Consider the following 27,409-nt stretch of genomic DNA (forward strand, 5'->3'; position numbering starts at 1 on the left):
GCGCAGCTAGCGAAAGGAACTGAACCTGGCTTCTCGCAACAGGAACTCGAACTCCTGCAAGCCGAGCAAGGGTCAGGGTTGTATGTATGTATGTATGGATGGATGTATGGATGGATGGATGTTATTCTTTGCCGTGGAAGCCAATGAGAAGAGGGTATCGTGGTGAGCTGAGAACGTAGGCCCCATCAGAGCCCAAGTTGTCTCTCTTCTCAATCGAAGCTCATAATCAAGCTCAAGCTCAAACCACAATGGGCAGATGGTGATAATTAGTGCCTCCGGATGTTTCTCCCTGATGCAGTAGCGCCTATAAGGGTCAAAATTCTTCAGCACTGGAGACGGATCGAGCCTAGCAGTGGACATGGCGACAGTCTTGTTGAACAACTACTGACTACTGAGTATGTACGGACTGACTTACAGGAGACATTCATGGGTCCACCATTGCCGCAACCACCAAAGAAACTATCCAAGACAAGCTAGTGCCGATGTTTCAAAGAACAACCCGGAAATTTTCAGGCGGGAGGGACGGTATTTGTTCTTGGTACGGCCCTGAAGTTTTTTTCTCTCCCATGATAGACTTGGGTGAGAGTCAGGTAAGCCAGGGGTCAAGAAAGGGGTTGAATCATTCATCGTCGGTAACTTAACTAGCTTTGTCGTCCTTTGTCGTCTTTGGAAGCAAGTTATGTACAGGCAAGACAGGGCAGGCAGGGCAGGGCAGGTCAAGGGAACGGCCGATTCATCGAGAGAGAGTCATGTCGATCATGGCTGATGGGCGTTTCTAGGGCTTGAGTCAGTGTCAGTGGCGGCCATCTGTCGTCGAGCTATGTATCAAGAGTGTCTAGAACAGGCTGACTTTAAACAAAAACCACATGGCAAGTTTAAGCACGGGCTTTTGTATGCATATAAATCCACACAGTAAGACACAAACCAGAACATGAAGCAATTCTTATCATAATCGTGAGCTTGCTTCATGTTCAGCTTTGACCTTGGAGCGGCAGCACCGGCATGTGGCCACTGCATGGTACTGCATGGCATGGCATGGCATGTCACGGCACCCACACACACACACACCTCGTGGTGGATGGGGTTTATTGAGAATCGACAAGCGATGCATCATCTGTTGCTTCTGGTTCGAGGTGCACAGGTACATAAAGTAAGGTAGACTACAGCACCTTAGCAAGTGCTTAGGTATATGTAAGGTTAGGTAGGTAGTCTACTGTGGCCAAGTGGAGGCTTCTAGCCTGCGGGATGTCTCCCAGAGTCGTATTGCAGCTGGAGATTGAGGCAAAAGAAAGAAAAAGAAAAGAGAATCACATCAACATTTCACAATCTATCAGCTTTTCAACATCTCAACCACCACAAAGGATGTGGTGTTTCAAGGGGCTTTTGGGCGACCTAGTCGGGTGCCGGGAACGGGGATAAACCTGGGAACGACAAGGCCAGGCAGGACCTGCTACCTGCGACGTACCATTTCGGTATGTATGTATTATGTCGCTACGATTGTTTTGGTTGGTTCTCTCTTCAATGGAGAACCCAAGAAGCTATCCATCCGTACCTTGGTATCGCCGGGAACGGCATCGTTTAAAAGCACATATTCTATTGGTGCAGCTGCTTCCCTCCGCCGCCCAGCAATCCACTCTCACGCCAGCCCAGGCGCCCCATTTTCAGACTTTCAGTCCAGGTGCTGCCCGGGCTAGGCTCCCGGCCACTAAAATATGGAGCTGACCTGGCTGTAAGTCCAAGTGCTGTATGTACTGATGTACTCCGTACAGCTCGCTAGCACAGAACAAAAAGTTAGGTATCGAGACCCTGCACTTTGCGACGGGGAACTAACAGGCGGGAACTCCCCACGCCAGTGAGCCTGTTCCTGCTGTGCCGTTCCATTCAGTGACTGAGGTGCCATGCCCTTGGCCTGGCTACCTGGTCCCCAAAGGCTCATCCCGTCATAAATCGTACAGTGACCTCAGGTTCCATTAAATTAGCCTCTTTTTTTCTTTCGCCCATGCCCATGCCCATGCCTGCCCATGTCGCGCCTGTCATGGATGTTGTTGTTAATTAATAACTAAACGACCCGTCTCTTCTCCTCCTCCTCTTCTTCTTCCCTGTCTCAGAAATACTCTCTGGCCTGGCTTGGTTTGTCCGCTCTATCTATACAGACAGTCCTTTCGCCTATCCAGCTCAATCGACTCTAATCCCCCTCCTCATCCAACATACGCAAGTTAAATCGAGGCGCTACTCCTGAGGCAACGGGAAACGGATTGCTCTACTATCGAGCAACTTGGTTTTACCACTTACGCTGATTCCGTCGAGACTTCTTCATTCGCACCACCCAGACCGATTCTTCTATCGAATACATAGCCCAAACCCCGAGTTCCCGGGCGTTTTCGCGACTTTGTCTGCCGGCTCGTCTCATGCTCTTGTAACAGCATTGACCTTTGAACGATCCTCAAATCTAATACTTCGGCTTCTGTTTGATCTGTCTCACTCTACTCGCTTGCGATAACCGAACCGAGTTTCCGACTCCATCGAGAGACGGCATCCATTTTCGACTTGCCTTGCATATCTACTCCCACCCAATCAACCTCACCCTACGCCACAATTCCACCTCAAACCCCCATAATGTGCTTTGGAAGTCGGGACAAGGGCGATCGCGGTCTCGCGCGATCTCGTGATATCGACAAGCAGCTTCGCCAGGATGAGAAGAGGCTGTCCAAGGAGGTCAAGCTTCTTTTGCTAGGTAGGAATGATCTGGCCGCGCTTTCGCACAGATAAGACTGACATGCCATGCGCGTCCAACAGGTGCTGGAGAATCTGGAAAGTCAACTGTACTCAAGCAGATGAAGCTTATTTACTCTCAAGGCTTCAGCAAAAATGAGAAGCTGGAATGGAAGCCCGTCATCTTTAGCAACATTGTTCAGTCTTTCAAAGTTATTGCCGAGGCAATGAATGAGCACGATCTCCAATTCGACAACCCCGACAACGAGGTAAGTCAAGTACTTCCTCCCCGCTATGACTGCCTAAGCTACGGTTCCGACGGCAATTTTGAGTGAGGTGGTGGAGTGAGACATGCCCAATTACTAACAGATGCTGCAGAAACACATGGCCCACATCCTTGTCGATCACGAAATTAGCCCTCACGACCCTATGCCGGCTGACTATCTCGATCCCATCAAAGCCCTGTGGGTAGACAATGGCGTTCGAGCGGCCATTGGGATGGGCAACGAATATGCGTTACACGACAACCTGACCTAGTACGTGCTGTATGATGGCATGGCGTGAAGTTCTTGGCGCTAACATGTTCTAAAGCTTCATCGAAGACATCGATAGACTTTGGGGAGAGGATTATGTCCCGGATGACCAGGATCTTCTTCGATCGCGATTGCGAACTACTGGTATCACAGAGACCATCTTCGACCTCGGCCAACTAACCTACCGAATGTTTGATGTTGGTGGCCAGCGTTCAGAACGAAAGAAGTGGATTCACTGCTTTGAGAATGTCAACTGCCTATTGTTCTTGGTCGCAATTAGTGGTTATGACCAGTGCTTGGTTGAGGACAAGGATGGGGTCAGTAAAAGATGAAATCAGACAGGAAGCTTTGAATACCCTGCTAACAGTGACACAGAACCAAATGAACGAGGCGCTCATGCTTTGGGAGTCGATTGCCAACTCGCATTGGTTTGCCAGATCAGCACTGATCCTGTTCCTGAATAAGATGGATCTGTTCAAGGAGAAGCTCCCCAAGAGCCCTATCACGAACCACGGGTTCACCGATTACCACGGACCCAAAGACGACTACAAGGCGGCGAGCAAGTACTTCCTAGACAAATTCAAGGCTCTAAACCGAAACACCGAGAAGGAGATTTATGGCCATTTCACCAATGCTACCGATACGAACCTGCTCAAAATCACAATGGCCTCAGTCCAAGACATGATCATCCAACGCAACCTCAAGCAGCTCATTCTCTAATTCAGCGTGATCTGGAATCGGAACTTGTTACACGGAGACATCCGACATTTATCAAGATATACACGACTATAAAATGGGGTTCAGATATTTTCCGGGCGATAACTCAGCCTCAGCTTCAGCCTCATCATGTCTTCTTCATGCCATCATCTGGTTAAGATGTATCAGTGCTGTCGATCAGGACTATATTGCTTCCTTTCTTCTGGATTGTACTTTTTGCTAAATCTCATTACCGACTCGGGCCAGTCGAAGCAGCGATATGTTTACATGCGCTTAATATGTCCGGACCTCTATGCCAATTGACACAGTTGTCGGAGCCGCGTGGACCCCCCTCACACGGATGCAACCCAATACTTAATTGCCTCCCAGGGCAATACTGGCAATACGGTTTGAAGATTTGTCCGGGCCGCAGTGCATAAGTCAAAGCTGTCAGAAACGAGTCATGACTCGCCAAAGCAAAGTCACCAGGTGCATCAGGGCAGCAGTGGAACGACAGCGGAACGAGCGTTTTGGCCGAATTGTGTTTTTTGTGCATTGCATTGCATGATACCTAAGGCGTACCAGTGGATTCATTTCGGGTTGTCTGTTCTTTTGTTCTTCAAAACCGACTGTTCTAAAAGTAGCAGAGCGGCGGGCTTGCCATCCCTTGTTTCTTTTAGTGCTGTTAATGAGGCGTATGATATAAACAACGAGGGGATTGATCGGTTGATTGATTATGTACGTATAGATTAGAGGAACGTAACATAGCGAAGCATAACGTAACTTGATACTCGGGTTCAGATGGTTGGCATCAAAGTCACCTGTTGTTGGCGCACTCACACCGCCCTGTATCCTGCTGAAGAAACATACATGCGCTGTGACTTTTGGCCTGGGACCGAATCTTGAAATACCCGGGGCCACATGGCTGCTCGGACCATGTGTTGTGTTGTGAGGTGCTCGCTACTAAGGTGGAAATCCGACCACGCTTTAGGGCCCTGTATTTTCTCTTGTCTCTGGTAGGTTGGATGTGTTTGAGATTAAAGCATGAGGATTCGATGAAATTGACCATGGATGATGATGGTGTATGGATCATACATAGATGACAAGGGTGTAAAAGTATAAATCGGGACTGACACTAGGCTGTGATATTAGATTCTCGGGGTCCATGGTGTCAATATCAAGATGAGGATGGGCATTTACAGCATATACCAGTAATACTCTATTTCGAGATCTCGTAGTAGCTCCATGGGCGGGTCAGCACTATGTAATTCATCAATTGTGATTGGTTCAGAACTGCCCTGTACTATGAAGCTGCAGGCAGAACGAATACATGGATATACCAGGTACTTCACCTACTAAATTTTATTTATCTACCAAGTTGAGGCAAAGTCATATGTACACCAAAGGCCTAAGTTAGTATTCAAGAAACCTGACATAGACTACGGATGCACTTGGGTTCGCTTGTGAGATAGGTATATGGAGTAGAGATCCTGTATACCTTACTGCGCCGGTTCATAAAAAGCACACGAAATATAGAATAGGTACCTATAATGCAGTACCTTGACAGAATTATCAGTCAAGTTAGGTATTGAATAACACTATCTATAGAGGGCCTTGATGATATTAAACTGTCTAGATTTTTTTTTTATTTTTTTTTTGGAGGGGGGGGGGAGCCAATTATAACGTTAACGCCACTACAAATCGTTGCGGTTTTGTTTCATCATTTGTGCCACTTATTTTTGTCCCCCGCACCTTGATAACTTCGACAACTTTTTCTGCCTCCTCCTCAATTTCATACCTACCTACCTAGGTACCTACATAACAACTGCGACAAACCACCAAAGACGTACATGCTCCGTCGCCTCTTCAACACCATGGCCGAATCAGCATCCAAGCGCGTCAAGACCACGGGTAACGGTCCTCTCATTGGTACCCACAATGGCCACTTCCACGCTGACGAGGCCCTCGCCGTCCACATGCTCCGCCGTCTTCCTGCCTACCGCGATGCCTCTCTTGTCCGTACGCGCGACCCTGCCGTCCTGGCTACCTGCCACACTGTTGTCGACGTTGGCGGCGAGTACGACGCTGAGAAGCGCCGTTTCGATCATCATCAGCGCGGCTTCACAACCACCTTTCCCGGCCGCCCTACAAAGCTCTCCAGCGCCGGTCTTGTCTTCCTGCACTTTGGCCGCGCCATCGTTGCTGAGCGCCTTGGACAACCCGAGGACTCCGCCGACGTTGAATTGATTTACAAGAAACTGTACGAGAACTTCGTTGAAGCCCTCGACGCCCACGACAATGGTATTTCTGTTTTCGACCCTGCTGCTGTCGCCGCTGCAGGTCTCGAGAAACGCTTTAGCGAGGGCGCCTTTGGCCTTGGTGCCATGGTCGGACGTCTGAACCCCAAGTGGAACGACCCTACACCATCTGATCCCGCTGAGGCTCAGGCAGCTGAGGATGCCAAGTTCAACGAGGCCAGCAACCGCATTGGCGAGGAGTTCGACAGAGATCTTGACGGCTACGCCGGTTCTTGGCTCCCTGCCCGCACCATTGTCCAGGAAGCCTTCACCAAGCGCACGCAATACGACGAGCAGGGCCGTCTGCTTGTCCTCGAGGGCCAGTCTGTGCCCTGGAAGGATCATCTTTATGCTCTCGAGGACGGTACTCCTTCGGTGCTCTACGTTCTATACGCTGAGAAGCCTGAGCCTGGCGCCAAGTGGCGCATCCAGTGCGTTCCTGAGAGCAAGGACTCCTTCGTCAGCCGAAAGCCCTTACCCGAGGCATGGAGAGGATTCCGCGACGCTGAGCTAGATGGCATCAGTGGCATTCCTGGCTGCGTCTTTGTCCATGCAGCTGGCTTCATTGGTGGCAACAAGACTTTCGAGGGTGCCAAGCAAATGGCGCTCAAGGCTCTGGATGCTTAAAGAGAGTATCACAACCTGCAAACCATTTAGGTTGTATGAACATTTCTACGATATCATGGGAAAATGCAAAACGTTCCGGGTAATACTACACACTAAGACAAAAGGGAGAGAAGAAGAAAAAGGCAATGGAAATAGAAAGCATGCTTCTGAAACGAAGCAGGCAGCTAAACGACCAAATGAACATGATAACCATTTGCGGAGAGTGTGGTGTTTCTTTCACCCTGCCGCTCTCAAACAACATTATCCGATGATTCCAGATCGAGATATGTCCCCCGTGTGTGCGAGCCAGATTGTCTGCCAATTCCCAAACGCCAACTGTGCGATCCTCGTAAGTCGTCAAAACCGATTTCGCAATCCACCACAAGCCCACGCACAAGGCTTAGTATCAAAGAAACAAACGTTCCATGTTCTGCGAGACAACAGTGAAGAAGTGTAAGAAGAAGAAAAACTCCCTCTCTGTTCCTGCTCCGTCGCACTTTTCTTTTATCATTTTCACTCGACGCTCTATCGTCGGATTGGGATGCCCTCGCCGCCAGCGGCAACAGGCTCAGGTATAGCAGCGTCTGCATCTTTGGACTTGTCGGCATCATTACCGTCGGTCTCATCAGCGCTGGTCTCGCTCTTGAGGAAGCTGCTCTCCTTAATAGGGCTGCCAGCCTGGATGCCGGGCACGGAGCCGTGGTGGGCGTGCTTGGGTACGCTGGCTCCGGAGCCGTTCACCGGGGAAGAGAGGTGGGGAATGTTCTCGGGGACGGGATGCTGAGAGCCGACGGCACCAGCATCAACGCCGTCGCCCTTGCCGGCCTTGGACATGGCATAGTCGCCCGAGTCGAAGTATTTGCGGTCCTTGAGATGCTTGGCGAAATGGTCGGATCGAGAGGGCAGCTTGCCGTAGAGGCGGAAAAGTCGCTGCTCCTCAGGAGTGAGTGACTATAACGAGGGGTTGGCGTCAGCAAAGTAGTCGGTACGATTGAAGCTCGCGTCGGTGTAGATGTTGTGAGGAGGGATTGACATTGACGGGCACCATGGTCATCGAGTCATGCACAGAGGGGAGCTCGAATCGCCTGAGGTTGGTTGGTCTCCATGGGCAGCTTACCTTGACATCGACCTTGTTCTTCTGATGAGGGTTCATGGCGAAAGAGGTAATGCTGATACGCTAAGGTCGAGATCACAAGAGAAGGTGTGAGGATCGGATCGAAGGAAAGATGTGTATCCGTACAGTGCTGCTCTCTTGGTATTTAGACAAGCAAAGAGTTCGTTTTGAAAAGGACCAAGATCGAGCGAGAATGGCGGGGGGATTTATTGGAGGAGCCACGGGCAGGGTCCTAACTCGGGTGGTAACAATGGGTAGTAGTAGCAGTGGCAGTGGCAGTAGCGGTGGCAGCAGGGGATTTTAGGGATTGATGGATGATTGTGCCTGATTGGGGGGGGCTTGACAGCAGTTAGGTTGGGTATGATGTAGCTGCCCTGTGAGTCTGAGAGGCCAGGAGGCTTAGTGGGGTAGCGAGTTTCCGTACGAGTTACAAGGATGCCCGCTTGTTGGCTAGGCTGTGCTGTTGGTGAGGTGTATGAAGATAGAGGGGCGGCGGCATTGCTGTATACACGTCATAAGCGCATGGGGTGAAACGTGGACAGCCAACTCGAATATTGATGTGTGTGTACTGTACCTCTCTCTCTGTTTTCACAAAACTTGCGTCTGTCTCTTCCTTTTTATCGATGATTTGTATCTAATGGATGCTTATCTTTACTCCAAAAGTGACAGCATGTGCGTCCTGTCCCCTTTCTATTCTTTACGTGTCGATTCAACTACAATTTCACTCTCCAAAGGTCAACACGTACCTAAGGTATAATCAGCACATGATAAACAGACTGTGCATGAGTGGCGATATTAATATAGTCAACTTCTATCAGGCTCTAGGGGAGGAAAGAAATCCCAGGCAGGACCTTGATCATAAATGACAAAAAGGCTTGGGTAGCATGGTATAAGTTTAGGATACCATTTGCTAAGTTTATTTTGACACCCTATCCTAAGGTCTGATGTTTCTTGCTCCCCGAGGGAGCTGTACCAGGCAACACAGTATCATCGGGTAACTACAGCAATGCAATGATCCGCGCTGCATGAATTGTATCTGCGTCCTCGCCCCAGGCATGACATTGACCCGTGCTTCTTTGCTTCCTGGTTGGGCATTGCTTATCCAGCAGGAATCGCAACGAGCCGTTAACATATACCTGTTTTATGGGTCGACAGTGAATTGGACGAAGGAACATCGTCGCTAGTTATCGAGAGTGCCGTCGACATCTGACAGTATATACCCCGGCGTCACCAAGATCGTCAGGGCGATTTGCTCGTCCCCTGGTAGCTTGCATTGAAGTTAACATCCATTGATACCCAGTGGGTAATCATAAGCCACGGTCTATGGGTTCGGATTTGGGAACCACAATTGGGCTGCTGGGTCCCAGACAGCAGTGCTGTCAGGCATGCTGTACTCGAGAATGTAGCTTGTTGCGAAATGGGATATGGTTTATGGTTGTACGGGCGAGCCAAGACAACATCGAAGCGAAGCGAGTGACGCGTTGTTGGTAAGCGTCGTCGTCTTGACACACCAACAAGCGTGAAGAGACACCGTCGTTTGCCAGGTCGATGGCTGTCTTGCGTTTCATTGCACTCTGCTCCTGTCTCGTGCTTATCTATAAGCGATACTTTGACTGGGTGTCAGTGGACGAGAGCCGAGAGATTCTAGTAGCAGAGTTCATTCGCCTCGATAAGGACATGGTTATGCGGCTTACCTACTTACTTTCTTTGCCTAGCTAGGTACGTTGAAGTTTGAACTACGGTAGCGCTGGGCTCCATCGCTCACATGGCATTCTTTCTAGCGTCATCAGCCATCCAGTATCCAGTGAGCCAGGATCGGAAGCCAACATACTGCGGCACCACAAACACCATTACCGGCATTCCATCTCCGGGTTTGTACTGCACTGTGTGTCCGTCCCTCCTCTTGTCGGGATCGATACGACTTTCCTGACCATGTCATTGCTGTCGGGCTTCTCCAAATTCCAGCTCCTTCTGGCGTGCTATTCTGTGTCCACGAACCCACGCTTATTAGGTATTACTCGACCAAAGGACTGTTGTTGGAACCGCAATGGCGATGATCACCTGAGCAAGTGATCGATGATACACATGGCGCTTCTTAGTTCTAGCTTTCGAAGCTTGGGAAGGCGCCGGCTGCTGATCATCGTTCTTGGGATAGAGTTCGCTATGTTGGCGCAAAGCGGCAAGCCGGCGCTCGGGTACTAACTAATGCAGAGGTACTGTACAGTTGAGAGTGTGCTCATCACGAGAGTCTCTCCATTGTTAGGAGGGCAACAGCAACAGCAGCAGTGGCTGGCAGGTTTGTTGATGAAGATTTGTCTTGGCGTCAAAGTTAAACCCAGAACTGATGCTTCTTGTCGGCAGTTGATCAATCCAGCAGTGATCGAATTACTGATGTTTGGCCTGATCAGTCATTCGTCTTCTTGGCTCAACATTAAAGGTTATGATAGCACACGTCTTGCGTCTTAGTGTGCGTCGGGACTCAATGGCTGCAAAAGAGCTAACTTATCCTGCCTCTGTCTTGTTGGGACGAGTATTACGGTTTCTACTCCGTAACATGGGCATTTTAGACACTGGATACCGGAATCCGTCATTCCCCAGTATTATTGTATGCATATTCTTATGTCTGGATCCGCTGAATAAGTCACCAAGGTTGGTCGGTAGTTGGAGAGGTCCGAGATATGTTGATCAATATTCTAACTACCTACCTAGTAGAGAAATGGTCGATTAACAACATCACTACATTAATCATTCTGCTATGCATCCAAGAACAGTGTTATGTCGTGTTATGCCAGCAGTGGTAGGTAGTTGATAAGCACCCACAGTCACTCATCATCATGCAGCATCCATTCCTTCGGCGTGCCAGTTGCACCTTGTTGGTTACAACTAGGGTCGCATGACTCAAAAACGGACAGGTTCGTTCTGAGTTGGCTGCAGTATGTCTGTACTAGGGACGTTGGAAAGAGGAGAGAGCGACAACCTACAGTGCCCTAGACCGGGCTGGGGTTCAGCTGTGACGAAGCAACTGCCAAAGGTCGTCGCTGGTATTAGACAGTGATTTCCTACATGCTCTGTTCTGTGTGAGCCCGGTAGTCTACAGTACATATGTCATTGGAGTGTTGATCTCGGATTGGTCAGTGTGACAAGGGCCTCGGGCTTTTGAATATCGAGGGTTTTTGGTTTATTTATTGGTCAATCCTGGTAAGTCCATGGAAACCGACGGGGATAAGTCGGATGTGTTTGTTCTTGAAACAATGGAAGATATCGAAGCTGGAGAGTCCAATCAGGTGCACGAGATTGTGGCAGCAACTCTCTCTGATTGAGATGACTGTTTCAGATGCATATTGCTTGTTTGTTCTGGAACGATGTTGGAAGCTTCGAGTTGTTTGAAAAGCAAACGCCTTTTACTGTTATCGGCCATGAACAGCTGCAACTCTGTGATGGTTGAATAACTCGTTGAACCACAGAGCGTAACATTGGCCCTCAACATACCCAGGCGCTTCAAGTACTAAGGCAGTACAAGGATCAAGATACGGCTGGTCTCTCAACACCTAGTCAGTGGGCTGACGTACGATCTGCTGCATCAATGAATCGTTGTTTTGGTAATTAAACAATGCTATTGTAAGCAAGCGGTTATCGGCTGCACGGTTGTACGGCTACACGGACTCCGGCTCTAGGCATTGTATAGGAAATGCATGGTTAGTCTGAAGACTCGATAGGGCTGACTTGTATGAGTGGGCAGCTCTTTATAATGGATGCCCAGCAATATATATGCTTATTATATGGTGAAATTAACTAGGACGATTGATAATATATCGTACTACCTAAACAGACCTAGAATAATATAATACTTTACCCTCGACTTTATGCCCAGCTACCCTATAGTTATGAGTTATATATACCTTACGCAAAATGCCGGAGTGACAGCGTGCCGTGGTAAATATCTCCTCTTGGAGCTAGCGCGATAAGTTTTCCAGAACCTGACCGGATCGGGAGATTGGCCGGATGGCATCATCAGGGCCTCCTCTGATTTGATGGTTGGTGCTCGATTTCTAAGCAGAAATATCCGCTTCTGAGCGACGCAACATAACGCAGCAACCATCACAAGCCGACGAGTTTAACGAGGAGGGACAAGGGAGAGATGATGAAATTCATACATACATAGAAAATGGAGATCGGAGGAGTAGGTATCCGTAGATGATACCTACCTACCTAAACACCGCAGTTGTTTCCCATAAGAGAGACAAGTCAAGTCAAGCCGCTACAACCAACCATATCAGTATCAGTATCAGCCCCTTTGATGCTCCAGTTCTATCACATCAAACCCATAACGTTACCATTTATTCATAGTCTGAGGTGGGCTAGTTGGTTGGTACTCTTCGGCGCTTCTCTTCTTCTTGACTTTGACAACGGGCGAACCCGCGGAATTGGACCTGATTCTCGGCGGCCAAAAAAACAACCAAAAAAAAAAAAACAAAACAAAACAAGAGAGATCCATTCTTGTAGGTACGAATACTACTTATTCATTATCTACCTAGGTACTTACCTACCTTGCCAATCCAGGTACCTGCCTCACTCTACAAGTTTAAAATTTACTCTTCTATCACTCCCCCATCAACTATACCCGACTATACTCAAACTTGCCCTGGACCACTGATCGACACGGGCCGTTTATTTTTTTTCTTCTTCTGCTGTCTGTCTCTGTATTTGACGTCCGAGACTTTTTTTTGTGGCGACGCTTCGGGTTGTCGCTCAACCAGTCTAACTAGTATCTGGACCCTCGGTCTATCTACTGGTTTATCGACTGACTGGAGTGTGATTCTATCTATCGTATCAATTTCCAATTGAACCGGGTTTCCTTGTTATTGTTGTCGTTGTTGTTATACATATCTAAAAAAGTCAAACTCCGCGCCAACTCCGATATCGTGGAGAATCAAGAACCTTTACGCCTAGCGTCCACCAACCCCCGGTTTCGCTTTATCAGAGAGTTCGTTCTCTTGATACTCTCCTCCTCAGAAAAAACACGTTATCGGTATATACCATACGACTGGCGCACGCAGTCTGTTCAGTCAGAGCAGCCTTGTTTCTAGGCTTCGAGGCTCATATCTCATCACTTTAGACTACCCGATTCTCATTACCCGGTTTCGTCATCTTGAACAGAATCTTCCCGAATACCGATCAATCACACCTTACGGCAACTGAAAGCAAGGTGCGCGCGCTCAGAAACCACCCTTCATAGTAAAACCCAGACTTTGCCTCTCTCACGATGGGTCTCCTGTAAGCCACAACTTACAACTCACAAGGTCTTAGAAGCTGACCAGACTTTAGAGCCCTGGGAACAGCCCTTGATTGGCCCGATGCCAAGAAGCGCGCTCCTCAAGTCAGAGAATGGGGTATCAAGGTGAGTTTCTTTCCCATCCTTCATATCCAATAGTCAGGTTTCGGTGGCGATGGATCGCTAAATATCTATAGCAACTTCTGGAGATATGGAACAAGGCCAAGGGAAAGGAGCGCGACGCTCTCCTCTGGGGCGACGAGGTTGGTTCAACCACATAAAACTGAATCATCTCAACTAACATCTTACATAGGTCGAGTATCTTGTGGTAGTTTACTCGGAGGACAACCAGCGAGTGCTGTTGTCCCTTCGTCAGGCAGAGATTCTTGAGGCGTTGGCTACCGACAAGGAACTGGAACAGCAAGGTGGCTGTGTCCCAGATCTTCAAGACGTGGACACAGTTGGCGCGAAGAAAAAGTACATCAGACAGCCCCTAGACTTTTCCGCCATCTGCTGACCCTGAAACAGAGAGAGAACGATCCCCGTCTTTCACCCTGAGTTTGGGCGCTTTATGTTGGAAGCGACCCCAGGTAAGCCTTGGGGCATCGGCTTCAAGGAGCTTCTCGACGTGGAACCAGATATGAAGTTGCGGAGAAAGATCGCCAAAGAGCACATGCTTTCAACTGAATATCCCATCACACTCACAACATACCCTCAAATCGGCGTTCCCGGACAATTCACCGACCCCTACTTTCCGCCCTCAGGACCGCGCCTCCGCTCTCAGTTTGTTCCGGATGAGATCGCCAACCCCCATATCAGATTCCCAACTCTAGCCGCAAACATACGATCTCGACGAGGCCGCAAGGTTCAGGTCAATGTTCCTATCTATCACGACAAGAACACACCAAGACCCTGGAAGGATCCTACTGTGGACTTTGACAAGCATGACTGGCCCGAAGATGATGACGTACGAAACGGAGCTGCCCCTGACGACTTCATCCATATGGATGCCATGGCTTTCGGAATGGGTAGTTGTTGTCTCCAGATCACTTTCCAGGCCAAGAACATCACTGAAGGAAGAATGCTCTATGATCAGCTGAGCCCGCTTGGTCCCATCATGTTGGCATTGACTGCTGCCACGCCTGTGTATAAGGGGTTCCTTGCCAACACCGACGTGCGGTGGAATCAGATCAGCCGCTCTGTGGACTGCAGAACCCCTGAGGAGTTGGGAGAAAAGGTAAGAGCGCTCTCATGCTCTCCAATTCGATCTGCACTGCTCACAATGGAACAGCCACTTTCAGAAGGTGTTCGAAGGATACCAAAGTCACGATACGCCTCCAACTCAACATATATCGCCATAGACCCTCGGTTGAGGAACGAGTACCTCGACCCTGACCTGGTCTACGACTCTGACATTAAGCGCCAGCTTCTCGAGGGGGGCATGGATGATCGACTGGCGACTCACTTTGCTCACCTTTTCATCCGAGACCCCATTGTTGTCTTTGAGGAGGATCTCCATGAGTTGGACCTCAGCAAGACTGACCACTTTGAGAACATCCAGTCAACTAACTGGCAGCACATGCGTTTCAAGCCCCCGCCTGCTGACAACAGCATCGGCTGGCGAGTCGAGTTCCGCTCCATGGAGATTCAGATCACGGATTTCGAGAACGCGGCTTTCTCTGTCTTTATGGTCTTGGTCACACGTGCAATCCTGTCATTTGACCTCAATTTCTACATCCCTATCAAGAAGGTCGACGAAAACATGGAGCGTGCACACGCAGTCGATGCTGTTCTGAAGGAGAAGTTCTACTTCCGGCGCAACCCTTTCCCTAGCCGCCCCTCGAGAGCCAACACTACATTTGGTGACGACAGTCGACCCGGATCAGCGCATCCCAGTCGACCAGCATCACCTGGGGGCCCAGTGGAGCACGAATTTGAGGAGATGACAGTGAATGACATTATCAACGGCTCGGAGTCGGGAGAGTTTCCCGGCTTGATCCCCATTGTCGAGAGCTATCTCGACAGCGTCAACGTCGATGTATCGACCCGATGCCATCTGTCTACATATCTCGATCTGATTTCACGTCGAGCTTCAGGAAATCTTGACACCACAGCCAGATGGATCCGCAACTTCATCGACGTGCATCCCAGTTACAAGCATGACAGCGTTGTCAACGATGAGATCAACCATGATCTTATCGGCGCCGTGATTGCCATCGGCGAGCGGGAGACGGCCGGCCGCGACTTTGCGGGTCTCGGGATCCACGGCCTAGAGCGTCTGCTGAACGGCTTCCGTGGAGGATGCGGCGGTTCAAGCACAGCACCCAATGGAGAGACCAACGGAGCACAGGCGGATGCCACCAACGGGTCACTGAAGCGCAAGAGCGAGTGGATTGAAGGCCAGGAGACTGAGTCATGATGGGAAGCGTCATTGGATTTGGGTCGGCGTTCTTGGCTGCTTTTTTTGAGCATACGTAGTAATAGGATGTATCTAGAAAGAAAAGAGCAGGGATCAACGCTGGTTTCAGGACATAGTTGCTGTATTGAAGAGCTATGCTGAGACACGGCACGGCTGTTACTGAAGACGTTGAAGCAATCATTTGAGGGTGCCACACTAGAAAGATATATAAACATAGGGCGGTTTTACGGTCGTCTGGGTGATGTCTGTTCTGCGTTCCCAAGACTCGAGGCTCGCCTCACATGATCCCAAGCAAAGTCCATCTTATCCTGAACCAAGAACAATGAAGTCTCAGCGTTGAATAGAGTTCAAAACCAAGCATTCAACTATACCACTATCCGCAATGGCCCTGACGATCACATGACTCCGTGTGTTGGTCTGCATAGCACATTCGACATGTCAAGTTTGGCATCACGAACGGGAATTATCTCGCTTGTCTCTCTCGGAGCTTTTCTACAGTATGAGACAGAGCTAACTACAGCACATACCTAGATAGGTGGGTAGCAGCAAGCAGCTAACTAACTAACTAACTAACAGATGGATCAGATCGGATGGATCATAGAGAGGCCATCAAAACGCCTCCTTGTAAGTCAAGCGAGCTGTCTCCGTGAGCGAGAGAGGAGAGGGCAAAAACGTTGACCTTGGCTTGAGTTGGCTTGAGTTGGGTACCTCGCACCGCAGTGGCTGTCTGGGAGGAATTCTCAGCCGTGCCGTGCCGTGCCGGGGGGAGGTGAAGATGCAGTATAGCGCCTCTCGGCCGATTCTAGAAAGAAAGACACGGCTCTAGTTGTTGGGTTGCTTTTGTTTTTGGCTTTGCCGCTGCAAGAGTCGCATGTCTTTGAGTTGTGGTAGCTTAAGGGGGCTTTGCTTTGCTTTTCTTTTCTTTTCTTTTCTTCTCAGGGGACCCCCTTTCAGTCTGGAATTCTCGTAAAGATCCATAACTAAACCATATTCTCTACCTTGGGCAAAGGAGGGGAAAAAAGCAAAAAAGCCACACTGGGGTTAGTAGTTTGGCGTGGCATTTGACGTGTAGTCTCGGTGTTAACGTTTTTTGAGGAGATATCATGAGAGATATCAGACAGACAGGCACCTTGACCGGTTGCCGCATTTGGAGAGTCGAGACACCGGTGAGGGTTCGCTACAGCTGAGAGTGAACGGTAGAATTGAGTTATCATTATCGGCGAATTTATTACTAGGCCGCCAGGCTCTGTAACTTATCATGTCTTTGCCTTTTCCGCTGTCGCCCTGTGTCTACAGTAGTTACCCAAGTGGGGGGGTAACTATATTATCTACGGTGATCTCTAACATGGGATTCTTAGCTCTGAGCTACAGTAGCTAGTTCGAGGCACGCGGCATGCGAGAGTGCGGCATATCGAAAAGGGATGTAGCTACAGTGGGAAAAGATCTGCTAGACAGAGGGGAACGGAAGTGTCTCTGAGAAATGAGATTGTCGAACGACGATGTGATCATGTGAGCGCTAGTAGACCAAGACAGACAGTTTATATATACATACAGTATAGTGAGAGAGAGAGAGAGAGAGACAAAGATAAAGATACACCCAAAGAGTGAGATGACCGATCCGAACGCGAATCTGATATGTATCGGGGCCGAGGCGGTTTGAGTTGAGATCCCGCGCCGGGTCCGGATCCGGAGCCCGGAGGATCAGACAAACTGACAAGATCAGGCATGGTCAGGCATGATCAGTCAAGTCAAGACAGGCCAAGGAAGACAAAGACAGCATGCATATACATAAGAGTCACAGTTGCAGGTTTGGCATGAGTTCCCATGATAGATAGATATGTTGACCATGCATCAACTGACTCGTCCATTCTCGCCCCGGAGATCAGCAACCTCTCAACCTCTACACGGGGGACAGAGACAAAGACAAGCAAGTGATTGATTAGATAGATACCTATGTACGTACAGTACATAGTAAGGATAGATGCTTCCGAAATGACAAAACCATGTACGTATGTACATCGTTTTCTCGTATCCCCTGTCTCGAAACTAGTGATGCAACTAGAGGTTAGTATTAACGGTGACCAACAGAATCTACAGCAGGGGATAGTATTGGATCATACGGTAATCTTTCCGCACGGGACGGGGCTGAGTTTAGTGACCTTCTGATGGGAGATGCGAGATGCAAGGAATCGGTGATGTACGTACTTGCAGATTGTATAGATCAGATCGATCAGCAGTACTGTAGCCGCCGTTATGTGATGGTCTTGAGCAAATACAAGACATTGCATCTCACCCACATGATGGATATGATATGATGTGATATGTTCTAATGCAACAACAACAACAACACTAACAACAATAACCAATATCGATCCTCTCGACGAGGAGATACACTAGCCAATAACGATAAATTACCATGTCTCACAAGCAAGACCTACCCTACCTACTATACATACATACATGCATACATACTGTACCTAGTAAGCCATCAACTCAGCTCCATGGAAGTGTGTATGTATGTATCTATGTATGTATACACGCCCTGCCGCCTGCTGAAGCTGCTCATTCTGCACCTATGTACAATTGCCGAAGCACGCCGCCATTCCCAAACTGGGCGTTGCGTAGCGTTGCTCTCAGACACCAAAGGCTCGATCTCCAAACAGATCTTGCCTTGGCCGGATCGAAAAATTGACCAGTCGTTCGTTCCACTAACTTGGAGCATATTGTAGCGGAACAGCTCCAGTCAAGCAAACGGCAAAGTCAAGTCAACGGGTCGGACGGTCGAGTTCCCAGGTCCAGGTCCAGCTGAGTGAGCCACTGACTGAACTGAGGAGTGATTTTCGCCCGATCTAGCAGGCCGTATAGTAATAATCTTGACGACTAGGTATTTGCTTAGTTAGTTGCAGATCTTGGCAGTAACAACGGTAGAGATCTGACTGATGTGCTCATCTCGATCAGGTGCTGTACCTACATCCTCTCTTGTTACTGACTGACTGACTCTATGTATGTATGTATGTACGTTCGTTTAGTTACTGTACTTGAAAGCTTGCGAGAGTCATGTCCCCAGTTGGTGGCTTTTCGCCGTTGTGACGGCTTCGGCCTAGACTCGGCCGTGTGTGCGTGTGCATAACTCGACTCGACTGTTGTCTTTAGGAAACGGGTTTCTGGGCTATCAAAAAGTATAAAATGATAACAAAAATAAAGAAGAAGAAAGACAAGGTGACGTCGCCGCGTTGAATAGGTATCCCGGCAGTTGTGTTGTGTTGTTTGCTGCCAAATGTCCAATATTGTAGTGTCATCAACGGAGATTCTACGTCAAATCAGGCCCATCCTCCGAGATGAAACAAAACAAAACCGAGTTCTTTTGTCTGCTTTATTCTCCTTTTTAGAATACTACACACATGCATGCATGCATACAATACTAAATGCTAGATCAGATAGACAGAGACCTCCATGCAACGTCAAGATGCAAGGGATCAATCAAACCCTCACATCACAACAAATATACCTAGCACGCAACCAACCTACTAACAACCGATATCTGTCACCGAAAACGAAAACGCCCTTGATGTAAAGCCACGAGGCCCTTTAGTTTGTCACATTCCTAAGTGGCTTAGCCAACTTTTTGTGTCTCTCAACTCCCCTCCAACTTCTCGTCTATCTGGGCGGGCGTACATACATACAGTATACTCTTCTCCCTTGCATATGTCTATCTCTCTCTCTGTCTGTCTGTCTACTCTACCCTACTCTACTCTACTCGAAGCCCATGATTTGACCCCTCGTGCTTACCATGCTAGCGACATGCCTGTACAGTACCGACTCCATACAAAGATCTCATCTCAGAGACAGACCCCCCGGTGAAGAATATGTACTGTATGCATGTACATATGTATGCTTAGGCTGAGTGAGGGAGGCAGAGAGAGACAAGACCGTGAACTAGACCTGGACCTCCGAGACCTCGGAAAAAAGACAGGACCCTTGCTTCTCTCCTCTCGGTTGGGAACTCCACGTGGCGGCGGCGGCGGTCCTATTCCCGTCTTGCAACTTGGCTTTGTCTCTCTGGAATGTCGGCGGTTGAAAGGCGTCGAGTATGAGCCAAGAATGACGACGAAATAGGGTTGAAACGATATCTTTTTAGAGTTTGTTTTCATATGCAGGTAGGTCGGCAAGCAAATAAATAAATAACTCATCTCAACTCCATAGCGATCTAGCAGATATAGCTCAGTTCTCCTTCCAAAGACGTCCTAGCAGCTTAAACGTGGTGGTGGAGTTGGAGGAGTCGTCTTTGTTGAGCATCTATCCGTCCGTCTCTTTTCCATGTCGTGGACCTCTGTCTCTTCCCGTGGCGTCATGTCTGAGGCCTTCTATACCCGAATCACCACAAGGTTTTAATGTATAACAGGCCTAGTTGAATGTCAAATCACTCCATTTTGTATGCAGTACAGCAAAGTACAGTACAGTATAGTACAGTCTGGAAGAATTGCTCAGTAAAGAGGCGTATGTATTACTGTAGGTCTCACGGTAATGCACAGCACACATGGTTGGGCATGCCACCCGTCAGAGCCTCACAAAAGGACGATAATCTCTAGACCGACTCCTGGATCCTCCATGGAAAAGCCACATGGATACTTACATGATATAGCCTCCGTACATGTAATAGCATGTAACGCAACATCAGAAAATCCAGCCAAGCACTTGCAGACACGCGGCATAGCAACTGAGCCCTCTTATCTTGTTCTCGCCCGTGTCACCCTCACCGTGCCTGTTACAGCCATTGTGATACAGGTGAGTAAGGGAGAGTTCCTGTCCCTCCCTCTATCCCTCCCCGCCCCGCCTCTCTCTCTCTCTCTCTCTCTCTCTCTCTACCACAGACTGCATCTTATATAATCCTCCCGGTGCTCCTGTCCTACCGTTCAACTTACGATACAATAGGGAGGACCAGGGAAGATCTTGGAAAGACGTGCAGATCGCGTGCTTGCAGCCATGTTTCTGATCAAGTATCACAAGAAACAGCGCATACGAGGCCTTGTGGTATCCCCTCTTGCATTGGACATCCGTCTGGTGGATTTTGCTCAGGCGTTGGTGGTTCAGGCATCAAGACATATTCATGTATGTCTGGTCTGGGGATGACTTGCAATCGCACGCAGAAAGATCTTTCAATGTATTGTTGCACATGAAAACGTATGTGATATTCTGATACTGTATCGGATGCAGAATCCAACTTAGAGAGTTGATGGAAAATTTATATCAGACGAATAGCTAACACTCACACTCACACGTACATTACCCAAGATCTCATAATGTCTTTATGATGGCAAAATACATTCTCGATACCCTCGTCTTGACTTGCAAGTCTCATCGTGTCTCGTCTTATCTTGTCTTATCTTGTCTTGTCTGTATTGTCTTGTCTTGTACTACGTAGCCTATCCAGAAACTCACATGCACAACACCATCACCAACAACTCAGAAGCACATGTACATGCACGCACGTTCCCGTGTCCGATGAGTTCAGGCAAGCTACCCGTTCGTCAGATCTCCCGCCTGTGCCTTGATTAGCCTCCCGTCCCGTGCTCGTCTCCCATGTCCTACCCCTTATTGTTCTGTGTAACTCAGCCTGCCGAACCACTTGCTCACTAATGCCTCCAATGCGCATTGTCTTGTTGGCTTCTGTTTTAAAAGTCACTTCCCGTACAGATGAGCTGGCACCCGCTATTCCCGTCTCGTAGTCCTTATGGGGGAATGGATGATCTCGAAATGGGTAGGGAAACAATCTGCTTCATACATTCGATTCAGTACATACTAACAGGCTGGGTAGTCTTGGCTTGTCTGTCTGTCTGTCTGTCTGTCTGTCTGTCTGTCTGTCTGTTTGTTGTACCTGCAATGCGCCCACTTCGTCTTCTTCCTCTAATAAACACTAATAAAGCAAGACACTGTACGGAGTAGATCTATGCAAGGCCGAGATATGATCATATACTTCTAACCCCACCAAGGCAAATGATCGTCCCTCATCTCCAGAAATGACTAATTAAGCTTCGCCAATCTTTCGATAGTCTCGATGCCCAAGTGGCAAATGCTTCCGTCCCTGCAACCGCTGCTTTAATTGGGCTGCTTAAAATTTATATGTACTCAAGCTCACTTACATTCACACTCGCAGGCTGTCATAGGGATATTGTGTGCACTTTCAGGTTCGGCGTAGTTCATCGCTTTGTGAATTCTCCTTTACCGCCACGGACATCTCCTCTGCTGTAGACTCCCCCTCCTAGCCTTGTTGGCGTTGCTTTCCAAGATAGAACTAGAAACATGTCCTTGATACCTTCAATTTACTCCTCTTCATGCCAAGTAATCTTTCAGCTTGGATACATGCCGTGAATCCATTGTAGTTTTCCTCCCAGTATAACCAATCCCATCCCCAAAAAAATTCCCATCTCCTGCGTAGGAGCAAGGCCAACAAACACCTCCGTTGCTGATGTTGCGATGATAGCTCTCCGCTGCCCTCCGCCCATCCCAGTAGTTTCTCCACTGTCGCGTGGTTCAAAGAAATCTCTTTTGTCTAGAAAGTCAAGCCTCTCTCCTCCCATGAACTCGAAAGTTACACCATGTTTAACATGGTATCCATAATTAGACAAACGCCTGTTATGCTATGGGTCCCTGCTCAAAGCCCAAGGTATCCCAGTTATAAGAACGTATATACAAAGAACGATGCAAAGTCGTCGTTCTGTTGGATCGGGTATTATTAAACGTGAAGATGTGTGCGTATGCGTGTATGTGTGAGGCGAGTGTGTATGTGTAGACATGTGGGTTGCGAGCTGGTGTTGAAGTCATTCATGGGACAACCGAGCACCTATCCACAATGCCTTCAGGTGTCCATGAGCACTTTGTAGTATAGCCAAAATCAAAAAGCCAAGGCCTCATTGTCGATGAGCCTCATCTTTAGGACGAATCGATCTCTGCTCAAGTTGGCGTTTTCTTTCCAGTTTAGCGTAATGCAACCCGCAGGCGTTGCAGAGAGTCCGGGCTCCGTCCGGTCCCCGTCGCCATTCAGGGGTGTCGATTCGATTGCAACTGTGGCATCGTCCAGGGGGAGCAGCACGCTGTCCATCATTAGTTTCGTGTCGATAAATCAATTAAAGCCAGAAACTTACACCGCGACGCTTTTTAACTTCTGTAATACCATATGCTGGTTTCATTCCATCGCCGTACATGTTCACATCGTGCTCTTCCTCGTAAGGTCCCTTCATCTTGGACCCTTCTCGGGCTCGTTCGTTCTGGATCGAAGTTTGCACCAAGTCACGCACTTGCTCTAGTGATCTCTTGACAAGTTCGATATTGCTGAGCATATCGCTAACTTCTCGTTCAGTGGGTAGTCGAGCTGGGATAGGATGAGCTCCGTGCTGTTCTTGAGCGATTCTGCTGTAAGCTTCGGCAAAATTGAAAATCGTACGAGACGAGGTGCCAATCTGTTAAAAGTCAGCGCTCCATGTTCTTGGTGAAGAATGCAACTCAGGTGACTTACTCGACTCAGCGAGTCTTGATAATTCCAGCTTTCGTAGTGCCTGTCAACTGTGACTTCGTATCTAGCTCGGGCATATTCAGGGTCATCCATGTGAGGAGGCGCTCTAGGGTCGTAGGACCCGGGAATATGTGGTGGCATTCCGTGTCTAGGGGAAATAGGATACGTAGGCAGGGGCATTTGACCTGGAGGCAGCTGGCCAGGCTGGTATGCGACAGGAGCTGGAGGGGGAGGAGGATGAGCGTAGGCACCATTGAGTGGGTGGTGAGGTTCAGGAAGCTTCTGCTCGGGATGGTGGTGGTGTGGAGGTAGATCAGCTTTGGCTGAAGGACTCTGGCGACGGTCAGAGACAGGAGGGAGCGATGGTCGGTTGCTGAAATGAGGACGAGGAGAGTCCGCAAAGGCAGGTCCATCTTGCCGAGGAAAAGATGAGGTCGGGTGGAGAGGCTGAGGAGACGAACGCTTCTCCGCCTCTGGGTATGATCGGGGAGCTGGTGCGAAGGGCGATGGCAAACTTGAACCTGACTGCAGACCTGGCGCATGTGCAACAGGATACGGCCCAGGTTTAGTGCCCTGGATGACCTCCGAGATTGAGGGCAGCGACTGGCGATTTGAGGGTTCCTGATCGTCGGCTGGTTTTCGAGGTTCAGAGATCATGTTGGCAATACTGGCAGCACCAGAGCTGGGTTGTGAATAACTGGAGAAAGGCGGTTGAGGTTGAGGTTGGTAATGGGCAGCCGGTGTGATGAGGGTTGCCGTTGCCATGGCGGAAGATTCTCGATACGACCTGTCCAACAAGATATCCCGCGAGTAGGAATGGTGATGGCGACGATCGGAGTATGGTTGATCGGGTTGAGGCGGGTGGTGTATTTGGTGTTCTGAATTGGTTGCAGAGTGACGGCTGTAAAGACAAGAAATGTGTTAATATGGGAGGGGCAGACAGAAATATGAATACTTTCAAGTCGGGATTTAAACAGACCTTTGCCTGGCTCCAGAGTCAGCCGCTTCCATAGCGGATCTGGTAATTACTAACGATGATTTGGGACAGTTTTAAGGCCGTAGATGCATCTGACCTGGCTAGATCCGGTTGGGGGTGTATGTGATGGGCGAAGGAAAACAGCAGTACGAATAACTGGGGAGGGGGTGGTAAAGAATGAGGTTCCAGTAGTAAAAGAACTGAAGGAAGCCAGGAATGGGTCAACACGGGACCAGGGTGGGAGATGTGACAATGGACTCAGGTGAGGGTTGGCAATGGGGTGTCAAAACGGGGAGGGGACCGATGAGGCGAAATGAAAAGAGGCGAAGAGAGAAACAAATAGTAGGTACCAGGCTAGGCACAAGGGGGTGGGTAGATCTGGCGTGCGATGAACAAGCGACAAGGGCCCTCGTGGTGGCGCTGAGCGGGACAGTCGCAGGGGGGTTCCGCCATACATAGAGGACCTGTCCTGGTTCGGATTGGATTTGTTCTGGCCGACCGACAGGGGCTTGCTTGAGTTGGCTTGGGTCGTTCGAAGGCTGGCAGGGAAGCGCCAAACTCAAGATTCCTCAGAAGTGGAACGAGCTTGATCTAAAAACGACGATGATGCTGCTACTGCTGCTGCTGATGATGGTACTCCTCCAAAGAACAGGGCGAGAATCAGAGTAGCGCAAACTCAAGTAGGTCGATTGCCGCGAGACTGAATCCAATGGCCAGGGTCTGGGAACGTAGCGCTCGGAATGAGGAGAGAGAGAGAATGGACGAGTGGAGCTAAGAAACCACGCACTGGATTGCACCCGTTGAAAGCAATTTCGAAGCTAGCAACTTGACTGCGGAAATGCTCAATCGCTGATCTTTGTAGTTAACACTGGTTCTACACGACCTTGAACCACGGCTGGTACACGGATTGAGATGGAGTCGGGGATTAGTATGTGTCGGTACGGCTGATCAGACCCAGTACTGAAATCTGCGAATTGGCCACAGTTGATGCAGATGCGTGCGGTAGTGTTCGTGGCTGTATATCTCAATGTTTTGTTGCTGTTTTTACCTAGTTTTGATATTTCGAATTCGATGTTTGCCTCTACTTTCTTCCGTCTCCTCGGAGCTGGCTACTCTGTCTCCTGTGCAAGCAACTAGACAGGGATTGGTTGACTCGCAAAAGAAGGTGCAATATTGTACACAGACACAGACACGGAGCCGGGCAGCGCTGAGCCACTAGAATGGCGGGCAAGGACAAATCCTGCTGCTGCGGACGGTGGTGTCTCTGCAGGCGCTTGAGTCAGTGCAGGGACACAGAAAAGGACAGTACAGTACAAACGCTGTGGATAAGAGTAGAGAGTAGAGAGAGGGAGGATCGAAAATCGAGCTTTAGAAGAGAAGACCCAGCTACTAATCTATTTGTTGCTGCGGGAATGTGGAGGTGGGAAAAGTTTGGGGAAGAGGGAGATGTTGAAACACGAAGGGCAAGAACGGAGGAGGAAAGAGGAAGGAAGGAAGGAAAGAGAGAGAGAGAGAGAGAGAGAGAGAGAGGACTACGTGCGGGCAGTCTCGAGGGAGTGCCAGGTATAGTTCCCAAGCAGTACAACCTTCTGGGAATCACCAACAGCGCACTACGAGATCAGATGTGAGATCGGCGCCTCCATTGTCAATGGATCATTTACCACCGAAAAACAGGTGGTATGGGAGAAGCAAGCAACAACCTAATACAGTCCTGCATACGGGGAAGCAAGCATAACCTGTACTGTACATGGGAGCCGGCTCACGCCTGGCCCTGGGGAGATATCGATCAATTCCGACATCGATGCATCTATAGGTAGGTAGTTCAAAACGCGCGCATATTGGGGAGCGCAACAACCATTTCCGCAACATCCAATACACAATAAGTACAGCACAATACGCAGTGCACCAACCTCCAACCAGGGGAGCTTTCGAGTCTGTCAGTTTCCTCAGTGCATGGATCGACCGGTAGAGTACCAGGGGCTTGCGGCGCGGTTATTTGTCAGAGATCCTTATCCAGATCACCCGATCAAATACGGCAATGCTCCTTACCAAATTAACGATGATCTCTTTGCATATAACTATCGTTATGAGAAACCATCTGCGTATATCGGGCTGGAATTGTCAATGTTATAATTACCCGAAATCATGGCCCGAGTCCCGAGCAAGACATTAAGCGTCACAAACAAATCAATCAGCAAGCGCACCTCAGCAAGCTTTCATGTTGCGGCGTTGGGTTGTGACGCCTGGGGGAAACGGTCGCGGGTAGAGATACCGCCCACGCGACAGGGATTTCAAGTTCGCTTCCACTGACTAGGGGACACGATGGCATGACGGTTTACGATATGGTATGGGTGGGGAGAGAGCGGTAGGGATCTGAAGAGAATCGATCATGGATGTGTGGGGCTTGGAAGAACAAACAAGGATCAGTGACCGATGAAGCAGACAAGGGCAAAGAGAAGGCCATGTTGCCCTAGGGCTGGTTGTGGTATCTCATCTATATTAGCCCAAGATCTCGGGGAACTTGCATCTCTTTACATGCTATGTTCACCACCAGTATGCATTCTTTAGGATTCCGTATTCATCAGCCATCACTGCGCCGCTGTCGCCGTTGTCGAGGCTCTAGAGCAAAAGGTGAGAGTCGAAGAAAAGGGCGAGACACTGTGTACTTTTCACTATTGCCGTCGATTCAAACACTGGCCCAGGCCTTGCACCAATTGCTGGGGCATGATGATAGCCCGGTGCGTAGCGTCCAGGCTTTGGAGATCTCCAATCTCAAGTTCTGCAAAATGGTACGACTTCCGGGGACCCTTGCTCCTGGGGTCAGCAGCGGTCTGGTTTTGGGATCCGTAGTCCACAAACAATACAGGGAGACACCCCCGGACCACACCACTCAATGCCACTCAGATGTGTACTTGTGATTTTTTGTGAAGCTCCCACCTGGGCAAAAAACCATCTTTATTCGGGTCTTTTTTTCCAGTGTCGTATCGAGATGAATCAACAGCGAGGGCGAATCCAGCCAGTGAGTCACTGCTGGGAAATTATGAACCGGCACTGCTGTTTCTATGAGAGAAAGGAAAACAAAAGAATATCCCGAGGTGGGAGGCCTTGCAGCAAGAGTGGTTTGCAGTAAGTGTTATTGTTGAAACTTAGCATTCCCTGACTGCTGGAAACTTGCCTCCCATCGACACATCACATTTCTATTCAGCACAGGTCCCCTGCCCGCTGTTATACAGTTGCATTATCCCCCATCCCCTGCCACAATGCGCTAAGGGCG

At 49.2% G+C, this 27,409-nt stretch overlaps 6 protein-coding genes across 28 annotated transcripts; 4 read left to right on the plus strand and 2 right to left on the minus strand.

Moving 5' to 3' along the window:
* Positions 1-1,838: 1,838 nt before the first annotated feature.
* Positions 1,839-4,998, plus strand: FVEG_02792 (guanine nucleotide-binding protein alpha-2 subunit). Of its 2 annotated transcripts, XM_018890288.1 has the most exons (5): positions 1,839-2,734; positions 2,797-2,981; positions 3,091-3,248; positions 3,304-3,562; positions 3,621-4,998. In XM_018890288.1, exons 1-5 carry the CDS (start codon positions 2,617-2,619, stop codon positions 3,963-3,965), a joined length of 1,065 nt encoding a protein of 354 aa, XP_018746577.1. In that variant the 5' UTR covers positions 1,839-2,616; the 3' UTR covers positions 3,966-4,998. The 2 variants fall into 2 exon arrangements, with proteins under 2 accessions (XP_018746577.1, XP_018746578.1); XM_018890289.1 differs by having other exon boundaries at positions 2,797-3,248.
* A 679-nt stretch (positions 4,999-5,677) lies between these two features.
* On the plus strand, positions 5,678-11,817 carry FVEG_02791 (hypothetical protein). 7 transcript variants are annotated; one of them, XM_018890286.1, is made up of 4 exons: positions 5,678-9,677; positions 9,740-10,171; positions 10,320-10,607; positions 10,668-11,790. In XM_018890286.1, exon 1 carries the CDS (start codon positions 5,792-5,794, stop codon positions 6,863-6,865), a length of 1,074 nt encoding a protein of 357 aa, XP_018746574.1. In that variant the 5' UTR covers positions 5,678-5,791; the 3' UTR covers positions 6,866-9,677; positions 9,740-10,171; positions 10,320-10,607; positions 10,668-11,790. The 7 variants fall into 7 exon arrangements, with proteins under 7 accessions (XP_018746574.1, XP_018746571.1, XP_018746572.1 ...); XM_018890283.1 differs by having other exon boundaries at positions 9,740-10,607; positions 10,668-11,817; XM_018890284.1 differs by having other exon boundaries at positions 5,678-10,254.
* Positions 6,804-8,342, minus strand: FVEG_02790 (hypothetical protein). The gene is made up of 2 exons (XM_018890280.1): positions 7,962-8,342; positions 6,804-7,795 (listed from the first exon to the last, which is right to left on the minus strand). Exons 1-2 carry the CDS (start codon positions 7,995-7,997, stop codon positions 7,370-7,372), a joined length of 462 nt encoding a protein of 153 aa, XP_018746576.1. The 5' UTR covers positions 7,998-8,342; the 3' UTR covers positions 6,804-7,369.
* A 240-nt stretch (positions 11,818-12,057) lies between the features above and the next one.
* On the plus strand, positions 12,058-16,991 carry FVEG_02789 (glutamate-cysteine ligase). 8 transcript variants are annotated; one of them, XM_018890277.1, is made up of 10 exons: positions 12,058-12,461; positions 12,519-13,014; positions 13,075-13,232; positions 13,284-13,356; positions 13,428-13,493; positions 13,544-13,707; positions 13,759-14,467; positions 14,522-16,184; positions 16,235-16,689; positions 16,748-16,991. In XM_018890277.1, the coding sequence occupies exons 3-8, from the start codon at positions 13,222-13,224 to the stop codon at positions 15,647-15,649; spliced, it is 2,151 nt and encodes a 716-aa protein (XP_018746566.1). In that variant the 5' UTR covers positions 12,058-12,461; positions 12,519-13,014; positions 13,075-13,221; the 3' UTR covers positions 15,650-16,184; positions 16,235-16,689; positions 16,748-16,991. The 8 variants fall into 8 exon arrangements, with proteins under 8 accessions (XP_018746566.1, XP_018746567.1, XP_018746568.1 ...); XM_018890278.1 differs by having other exon boundaries at positions 12,519-12,987; XM_018890279.1 differs by having other exon boundaries at positions 12,058-12,457; positions 12,519-12,987.
* Positions 16,992-19,492: 2,501 nt separating this feature from the next.
* FVEG_15130 (hypothetical protein) lies at positions 19,493-20,989 on the plus strand. The gene is made up of 2 exons (XM_018904237.1): positions 19,493-20,434; positions 20,582-20,989. The coding sequence occupies exons 1-2, from the start codon at positions 20,174-20,176 to the stop codon at positions 20,777-20,779; spliced, it is 459 nt and encodes a 152-aa protein (XP_018746560.1). The 5' UTR covers positions 19,493-20,173; the 3' UTR covers positions 20,780-20,989.
* A 37-nt stretch (positions 20,990-21,026) lies between these two features.
* Positions 21,027-25,657, minus strand: FVEG_02788 (hypothetical protein). 9 transcript variants are annotated; one of them, XM_018890266.1, is made up of 6 exons: positions 25,454-25,657; positions 24,139-25,399; positions 23,163-24,060; positions 22,792-23,106; positions 21,790-22,740; positions 21,027-21,731 (listed from the first exon to the last, which is right to left on the minus strand). In XM_018890266.1, exons 2-5 carry the CDS (start codon positions 24,168-24,170, stop codon positions 22,558-22,560), a joined length of 1,428 nt encoding a protein of 475 aa, XP_018746554.1. In that variant the 5' UTR covers positions 24,171-25,399; positions 25,454-25,657; the 3' UTR covers positions 21,027-21,731; positions 21,790-22,557. The 9 variants fall into 9 exon arrangements, with proteins under 9 accessions (XP_018746554.1, XP_018746559.1, XP_018746552.1 ...); XM_018890271.1 differs by having other exon boundaries at positions 24,139-24,144; positions 24,193-25,657; XM_018890264.1 differs by having other exon boundaries at positions 21,027-22,740.
* Between the last annotated feature and the right edge of the window lie 1,752 nt (positions 25,658-27,409).

Source organism: Fusarium verticillioides, chromosome 5 (assembly GCF_000149555.1).
Source record: "Fusarium verticillioides 7600 chromosome 5, whole genome shotgun sequence".
Taxonomy (NCBI): Eukaryota; Fungi; Ascomycota; class Sordariomycetes; order Hypocreales; family Nectriaceae; genus Fusarium; species Fusarium verticillioides.